The sequence below is a fragment of the Amphiura filiformis genome, chromosome 6, assembly GCF_039555335.1.
Source record: "Amphiura filiformis chromosome 6, Afil_fr2py, whole genome shotgun sequence".
Taxonomy (NCBI): domain Eukaryota; kingdom Metazoa; phylum Echinodermata; class Ophiuroidea; order Amphilepidida; family Amphiuridae; genus Amphiura; species Amphiura filiformis.
In genome coordinates this window covers 27,706,675-27,715,827 of record NC_092633.1, presented here as the reverse complement: position 1 = coordinate 27,715,827, position 9,153 = coordinate 27,706,675, and the positions used below count along the sequence as shown (strand labels likewise).

The 9,153-nt window shown below is 38.5% G+C and overlaps 1 protein-coding gene across 1 annotated transcript; it reads right to left on the bottom strand.

Moving 5' to 3' along the window:
- Positions 1 to 302: 302 nt before the first annotated feature.
- LOC140154235 (octanoyl-[acyl-carrier-protein]:protein N-octanoyltransferase LIPT2, mitochondrial-like) lies at positions 303 to 2,448 on the bottom strand. Its single transcript, XM_072176829.1, has 2 exons — positions 1,900 to 2,448; positions 303 to 581 (listed from the first exon to the last, which is right to left on the bottom strand). Exons 1-2 carry the CDS (start codon positions 2,417 to 2,419, stop codon positions 328 to 330), a joined length of 774 nt encoding a protein of 257 aa, XP_072032930.1. The 5' UTR covers positions 2,420 to 2,448; the 3' UTR covers positions 303 to 327.
- Positions 2,449 to 9,153: the final 6,705 nt, after the last annotated feature.

Genomic DNA, 9,153 nt, shown 5'->3' with positions numbered 1-9,153 from the left:
ATCACGAGTGCTAAGAGTTGTACCAGTTCAATTCATCAAAATTAATTTGTATTAAATGAAAAACGAACAGACAAGTAGAGTCATATGTCTTTCTATGACCGTATTCCTACCAAAATCAAAATCAAAATGATTTTCAATACACTAGAAACGTGTTGATATGTATATCTTTGAAAATCGCCGAATGTTAACCACAGTCACCGTGGCACAGCATAGGCATCTTTAGCATTCAGTGAAATTGGCAGTGGTTCAACCCGGTGAAAATTTTAGTATTTTTATTCTTTTTACTAATGCGCTGTGCCGTTTTACAAACACGCCCCTGAATGAAACTCATGGGCATGTACCCTTAAATATTCCTTCATTAAAGTTTGTCCATTGCACTTCACACCCAAATTGTTCACTAAAACACTTCACAAACACATGTATTGCATCTGCTATGGTCACTTCGTGGTTGAGTTCTCTAGTCAGTGATGTCACACCTTTACCCACGATACCACATGGCACAATGTGATTAAACCATTTCAAGTCTGTGTTGCAGTTGAGAGCCAAACCGTGAGATGTGATGTAACGCTTGCTGTGGATACCTGCAAGGTAAATGCAAAAAGAATTACGGGTTTGTTTTAATTTCAACAAGTGGTGTCACAATCATTTAACAATTCAAGACTGGTATTATTTTACTTTTGCAACTGGAAGTGTGGTTTCAAGAATGGTGCATGTACACACGAATCATTGTGTGTTTTGCAAGGTTTTTTATTTTGTCAGTTAACACAGTACGGTGCAGCTGATCCCTGTGTGAGTGGTTGAGCTTTTGTCAGATGTGTCTCTGACTTCATCATATCCTGATGAAGTCAGACACATCTGACGAAAGCTCGACCACTCACACAGGGATCAGCTGCACCGGTACTGTGATAACTGACAGTGTACTCGTAGAAATAGTCCCAAGTTATTTATTTTACCAAAACCCAAGTACATGGGCTCCATACAGTGCTGTGGTACACTACCCTTTCATCAGTGACATACAAACATGGCCGAACTTCTCTGGTTGAATTCATTGGGATAACAGGAGTACTAATGTATCATTATTATTATGGTATATATGCCAACTGACATGCGAAGGCCCCATATTGAGTCTGCCATCACCCGATGACCCTATATTTCATGTGTCACTAAAAGACCACATGTTCTTATATATAGTCTCACCCAAAGACCACTATGATCACCTAATAACTCCATCTTTCCGAGGAACATGTCAAATGCTCAGTGCTAGGAGTGGGTAAGGAGCTGCCCTGTGAATATTTGGCAATTTACACACATTATATTGTACTCATCTACACATGGCAGCTACACATGGCAGCTATTGCACTTCCCCACTTCTGGCACTGAGCAGTCAATGTCTTCATTATTTGGAGTGCAACAATAGTTAATGAGAAATTTCTTAGCTGACTACCCCTGATTTGTAGTGCGTCATTGAAAGAGGCTTCACTTTTAGCGTAGACACTGAAAGGCACCACTTTTGAGTCTCTCACGGAAAGACCCCTGATTTGGAAGTGAAGGGTCTGAGGCACTCTTACCTCTTTTTTATACACAAGTCCTGCTACAACTAAATGAGCGTAAAGTTGCAAGTTGGTAGTTTCGAGACATCCTGGCTGCTGCATTGGTGTTCTTTGTTTCATAACCCACATATTCAAACCAACAGTATGTCTGTATGTCCTTTGTAGCTCTCTGTGAATGGGACCATAATGGGCCATTCACAAAGGACATACGTGTATGTACTACTGGCTTGTACAGGTGCACAGAAAACAAAGAACATCAACTCAGCAACTAGGTTGTCTACCAACTTGCGACTTTACGCTCACTTCATGGTAGCAGGTCACATATGGATAAATGACAACCTACACCTACCTATGGCAGCAATCTTGTTATCCCTGACCCACACACCAGTATGAGGTGATGTCTCCCCTTTGATGCCGTACTCTTTACACAACTTAATAATACAGGTCTCCAGTTGACACACATACCATCTTATACTCTTCTTATAATTGTTTAAATTCAAAATTGGATAGGCAACTAACTGGCCTGGTCCATGAAATGTGATCAGTCCACCACGATCTGTTCGGTAAAATTCTGCTCCTAATTTCTTGAGACGCTCTTCTTCTACAAGTGGATAATCGGTAGTCCTGATGCCAATGGTATAAACAGGATTATGTTCACATAAAATAAGTGTGTCTTTTATACCACTGTTTTCTGATTCCTTTATTGCTGTTTCAATTTTCTCCCTTGATTTATCCTGGTTTAAGACAAGGTCTGGTCCTACTCTATCTGGCATATGTCTTCTTGCGATGATTTGTTGTGCTGCCCATGCTTCTTTGTAGCCAATACGACCCAAGTTGAGCACCGACACAAGACGAGTACCAATAGACATATCTGTAAAGAGAGAGATTAATGATTTAAAAAATGAAATTTTGATATTGGTAAATGCCCCTTTTTGGGGGGCATTCTCACCGAAAGACCCCCTTTTTTGCTAGGTTCACACCGAAAGGCCCCATACACAATGTAGTGTTGAACTGCTCTTCCCACATCCCCATCACTTCCAAAGTGGAGTGCCCCCTGCAGTATTCTATAATTTGGATGCATATCTAAAACTTCTATTCCCATGGGCTATGGCCTAAAGTCTTGATTTTTGCAAGGTATCTTAGCTTACTAAAGTACATTACCATCGTGTAAAAAAAACCCCAGAATTAAAAAAATATTGGGGGTGTCCTCATCAAATGTTACAATATGGCTTTACATCAGACACTGTGGGTTTCTTATTTTCTTATTGGTAGCGCATTCATGAGATGCTAATTTCTACTGTGTTAATTTCTGTTGTGACGAACACACATCTATTCAATTCTTTCTCACTTCAATGGACATGGTGAAGTCATGAAAAGATTACGTGTTTATATTGTAATTATTGTTCTCAGAAAAAAAACCAAAGTTTTCTATCTATGGCGCTCTAGCTGAAATACAGCAAGATAATGTAAGATGGTAGAATGTTAACCTGTATTTTAGCTATATATTTAGGAATACAAGGGATAGCGACTTCATTTTGATATAATATACGGTAGTTCCATTTTTTAACAAAATTTTAATTTTAAAATTCTATCCGCACCTTATATCGTTGGCCTATGGATTCTCTCTTTCTCTTTCTTTTCCCCTTTTTCCATCTCTCTCACTCCTTCATTATTTTGCCCTGCACTAGGGGAGGTGGGGGCCCAAATAGGCATTGCCAGGGGGGCAATTGCCCCCCCTGGCAGCTACGCCACTGGTAGCCCAAGATACTCACACCTCCATCACTACCATTTCCACTGTCCTTCTCAGTACGAAGGTCTGAAACTCCTAGGCATATCTGGTCCAGGGTACACAGTATCCAATTTTTAAAACAAAATATCACTTCTTACCGTTATTCACTTACATTTTGTAAACAAAACATATTTGCTGCATGTGTGAAAAATTTGGGTACATTTGAAGGTGTAAAAATGACCAACTTTGTGACCGTATCGATCGTCACCATAACAAAAATTTAATCTCATATAGATAACACGGTCATGACGGCGATGAGGAAATTGCATTTTTTGCTGTGAAATGCCGATTTGATAAAGAAAAGAGATGCAGGAAGTCTTCATAGTGTTATTTTTAAGGAAAATATCACAAAACTGAACATATGAGTACTTTTATGAATGCAGGGTGAACCTTTGAATGAAAGTGCAACATGAGATCAGTGCGGCTGCCTCCACGGGTACCCCGCTTTTTGCAATAATACGGTATACGGAGGTCATGGCCCTATAGTGAGGAAGGAACCAATAGGGCCATGATGTGTCTGACTACTTTACATATTGTTTTTTTTTTCCATTTTTATTCACCTGTACTTAGGCCTGGTGGAAGGGAAAAAAGAACATATAATACAGACATGGTCCACCAGACCCCATCTTAATTATGGTAACCAAGATAAATGCAAAGATACAATCAGATTATGACAATGAGATTTAATATTGTTAATATAGTACAGGGATCTATACGATGATTTTTATTTTTGGGTGGATCATCGTATAGGTAAATGACAAAGAAAATACATGTCACCCAATGCACCATGCAATTGAACAACAAACCTGCACTGCAAAGTATTAAACGGCTTTGGCTGGTCACCAGTTGTACTCGTCTATGTAATCGGCAATCGGAGCCTACAAAACGTGGCACATACATGTATATTAATTATGACATCGGGAATTGGCACAAATTTTACGGTAAACTCAGTCATACCTAGAAAGGATAAAATATTCTAGGTATGACTTGTTGTACTATGTTAAGCTTAACTTCAAGCCGGCTTAAGGCTTTAAAAGCTAAAGCCACGATTTCTCAGTGATACGGAAAAATGAAAAAATTCACAGAATTCAAGGTGCTCACGGAAATTTACTCAAGAACTCTAGCTTCGAATTTGCACACGATAGTTACGCATTCGATGCTAGAGTGTGTTGGTATCGTTTTTTCGGTCGGACAGCGGTGCAATTTTTTGCACCAGAGGTTATTATTATTCAAAAGTTGAAATTTGGATGAAAGTTATTTCGATGAGTCAACTGTATCTCTTGAGCAAGATTTGCCTATTTTGGACAGTCTAAAATTGTCCTGAAGTGTAATTTTTGCAAAATGTTTGATGCAATCGCCTGTCGTGATCGGCTGTGTTTACTTCTGAACTCCCATTGCTTTACACACTGTTATGCTTCAGCAAATCCGACTAGATTTTGAATGCAATGGTCTCTAGCCTAGAATGTGAGGTGAGCAAATTCTTGGCTAGACTTCTCGAGCAAACGGAAATGTCTAAAAAAATGTCTAACTTTTGTGTTGATTTGCAAAAGAAAAGTCTATATATGATGCAAGATTCTGACCATACTACAGTAAAGGGCAAGACAAAATACACTTTAAAAACATGTTTGTTTTAACTTTTCAGTGCTTTATAGTGGGAAACAGAAAATCCAATTTGTAACACGGATTTTAAATTTTGTAACACAGAGAAATCGTGGCTTTGTTAGCTTAAGGGGGTACTACACCCATGTGGTAAATTTGTGACTATTTTTGCATTTTTCTCAGAAAATAATTACACACTGGTAGCAAAAGTTATGTATATTATTGGGGCAATGAATCCAATTACTACACTGAAATTTCAGTGACTCAAGACAAGCGGTTCAGTATATATGATAGGAAACGAGGTACATCCTAGCGGTACCTTATTTCTGATCATAAATAACAAACCGCTTGTCTTGGGTCACTGAAAATCCAGTGTAGTATTTGGATTCCTTGCCCCTAGAATATACATAACTTTTGTTACCACTGTGTTATTAGTTTTTTAGAAAAATGCAAAAATAGACACAAAATTATCGAGGGTGTAGTACCCCTTAAAGCTCATATTATAACATTTGCTGAGGAGAATGCCCTCAAATTTTTTTTTTAATTCAGGTTTTTACACGATTGTAATGTACTTGAGTAAACAAAGATTTGTCAAAATCCGAGATTTTGAATAAACCGTCGTTTTATTATTACGATAGAAATATTAGTCGAACGCGTATGCGATGTCAACACAGTACTACATTGTACGTACACGGCGTGCGGGACACACGCCAGCAGAGGATCGTACCATAATACAACCGCCGGAGTAACATGCATTGGCGCTAGTAGTAGTAAATTCCAATTTTCTTTGCTTTACCTCACTTGTTCGGCTCAAAATTAAAAGGGGACATATCTGACAGCAAATGCTAACATTTTATTGAAAATGAATACTATCTATTTTTAAAGAAATGTTATAATACATTCTTATTCAATGGGTGCGTCTTGTAAAGAATTCACGTAATTTGATTGGTTTTCGGGTGTATAATATCCCCGGGATAATATCTCACAATAGTTGATAGTGATATTAGTCAGGGCGCACGCCCCCACGCCAACAGCGGCACGCTTGTTGCTCCTCAATGATCGCGCGATAATGCGTTCGCGTAATACACGTCACGAGAACTAAGAACGCGATTCGCAGCTTAGATGTTAAGTGATGGTTTCGTTCATTTAAAACAACGGGATGTCCTCACAAAAGTAACTTTATTTTTTTCTGAAAAAAGGCAGTTTTTCTCACAAAAAATACATTAAAACTGAATAAGAATGAGAATAAAAGATAGGATTTTGTCTTTTGCCTATCCAATATCGTGTCATAATGTAGGTAACCCAGGCAAACCTTAGTTAACACATTTGCTAGTCAGCCAAATTCGCCGACAATGTCAATGCATTTTTACATAGAAATTTAAAACAAGTGCCCGAAGAAAGAAACCTACATAAATATGTTTTCTATACTTCACTTGACCCAAATATGTGATTTTTTATGGTGATAAGTCACCCGCACATGGAATTTTAGAGGGATTTGGATAGCAGTTCCATTAAAAAAAAGCAGCTATCATAATGAGACTTAAGATCTAGAAACACCCCCGAAATGCCGTTTTGGGGAATTTTGCTAGCTGAAACTTTTTGATGAAAGTCAATCTTTGACAAGATGTAACTTTGCTACGGAAAGTGCTGCGAAAAAATGGTTTTCAGTTTTGGCTTTGTTTACTCAAGAGCTTTAATTTGATATATGAAATGATGCAGTTTGATGGCAAATTTGAATTCACCTAGCATACCTACATAATGGATGGGCTGGCCAATATTTTTATCGTGGATACCGGCTGCGCCGGCATCCACTACTCAAAATATTGGCCAGCCCATCCATTATGACACGATATTGTATAGGCAAAAGACAAAATCCTATCATTTATTCTCTAAGACAAGTCAATGTAATATGGCTTTAAGCTTAACTAAAATAATTACTTTTATTAGAATATACATACTATCAGCTCTCGAACTTAAACTATTTTGCACATGTAATGGCCTGGGTCCTCAAGAAAATAACCAACTTGTTCTTACTGTATGTTACGGCAAAAAAGCAGATCATATATGCACGGCAGCTGACTAGTTTCGTGGTGCAGAATTTGGCACCTGAACCATAAATCATATTAGAGGCAGCCCGTGTCCTCAAGACATTGGCGGGAAAAGTTAAAAAACTTTTTGACCTGAATAATATGGGTCATTCTTCGGTAAGGTGCCTATTTGAAGGTTTGGAAAATAGACATTTCGAAATGATTTTTCTATATATTTTTTTACATATGAAGAAAGAAATATGTCTCCAATGTAGTGAAAATCTGTTTGGCACAATCTTTATTGGCAACTTTATATTGGCCTATTTGTTCGTAAGGGCGGCGGAACTGGGGGGGCAGTGGCCCTCCACTTTTTTTGACTGGGGCCTGGCCCCCACTTTTAACCCATAATGTGCTGTGTGTAACATGTCCTGGTGAACATAAAATCAAATCTCTATTCTAGACCCTTAACATGCTTAAAAAAGTGTAAAAATGATGCACGAAATGGCTTCAATTGGACCTTCATTTTGAAAAATTTTCCAACTCCCCTGTATTAGGACACCCAACACTAAAAGCAATAATTTATACAATTATAGTGAAAACTTATTTTCGGATTTTTCAAACAAAAATTGTACACAATGATAGTGTCAGAATGGTCCACCAAATGGCTTCAATTGGGCCTTCAGTTTGCAAAAGTTTTTCACTTCTAAGGGGGGCACATCCCCCCTCAGACACCCCCCTGCATCGCGCAAGCGCGACGAGATGGCCACTTCGCGGCCATTATTTAGATTTTTTGCATCACCCGGACTGGCCCCCCCACTTTCAAAATCGTTCCGCCGCCCTTGTTTGTTCGGCTTTTTCTGCAGCAGATGTCTCCAGGCCCATATGCAGGGTGTGTGTGTGTGTGGGGGGGGGTGCGGGGATGCGAACCCACCCACCCCCCAATTTGCACAAGTATACAAAAAGTCCCAAAATATCATAATTTGCGAACATAGCAAGCAAAAATATCAGGTTTTTTATGCTTTTTGGGACAAAAAGGTCCACATTTTGGGAAGAAAGTCCACTTTTCACAACCCCCCCCTCTTGATTAAAGTCCACTTTTCCAAAATCAGCACTCCCCTAAAATATCCTGCGTATGGGCCTGGTCATCTCCATCATGGTCATCATCTCTGTCACAATTGCATTAAGGGACAGTTCACAAACACTTGTTAGGGGGGAGCCTGATGCAAAAAAAATTCAGCACGAAAATTTTTCAGGGCCCCCTTTACAGACCTCAAAAATTTCAGGGCCCCCCTTTTTGACATGAAAATTATGGGTAAACTCCATAGAAAAGCATATAAACTCAATTTTCCCAGGACATTTTTTCAGCCCCCCCCCCTTAGGAGGGTCAAAACTTTTCAGCCCCCCTTTTTGCATCAGCCCCCCTATAAAGTGTTTGTGAACGGTCCCTAAAGTTCAACTACAGCAAATATGTGTCGCACATTGAATATTTGTGACACGATCAAGGGAAATGAGTTGGATGTCGCTAATATTAATTTTGAGATATTGGCAAAGAAAGTGTTAAAATTCTTTTGTTTTATATTATTTTCAGCGATTGATAAATTGACGTAACTTCACAAAGAAAAGCTGTATCAACATAGGGATTTCAGTTTCTGAAAGCTCTAAATCTCCTCTTTAGAAAAAATGTAAAACTCATTTTCGACCAGGGTCGACATGTGATTCATTCCCCTTGATCATGTCACATTTGTTTTTTACCTTCAGAGCAAAGTATAACCAAGATTATGCAACATATCATTACAATTCCATTTGACCAATTTTAAGGTCAAAACAGGGCATTATCTGTAGAGTGACGGAGATGATAGCTGATGATGTCTGCAATTAATGGAGATGCTGCTGTATCATTTCCGTCACATGACAGAAATGATTCTCTCATTACTAAAATCATATTCGCACGTCATCATAATTATCCATCACAAAATTGTGATGGATATGATGTGATGGTGTATCGAAAATAAACAAACTTACGACAATAGTAGTAAAACTAAACACCTCAAAAGAAATAAGTCCCCCTCTGAACATGTCGTCATAACATCGTAAGGTTTCATTTTGTACCAACAAAACTAACTTTGAAATAATTATATGACTATTTACTAAGTGCTGTGTGAAAATGAGACATTTCCATGACTTCAGG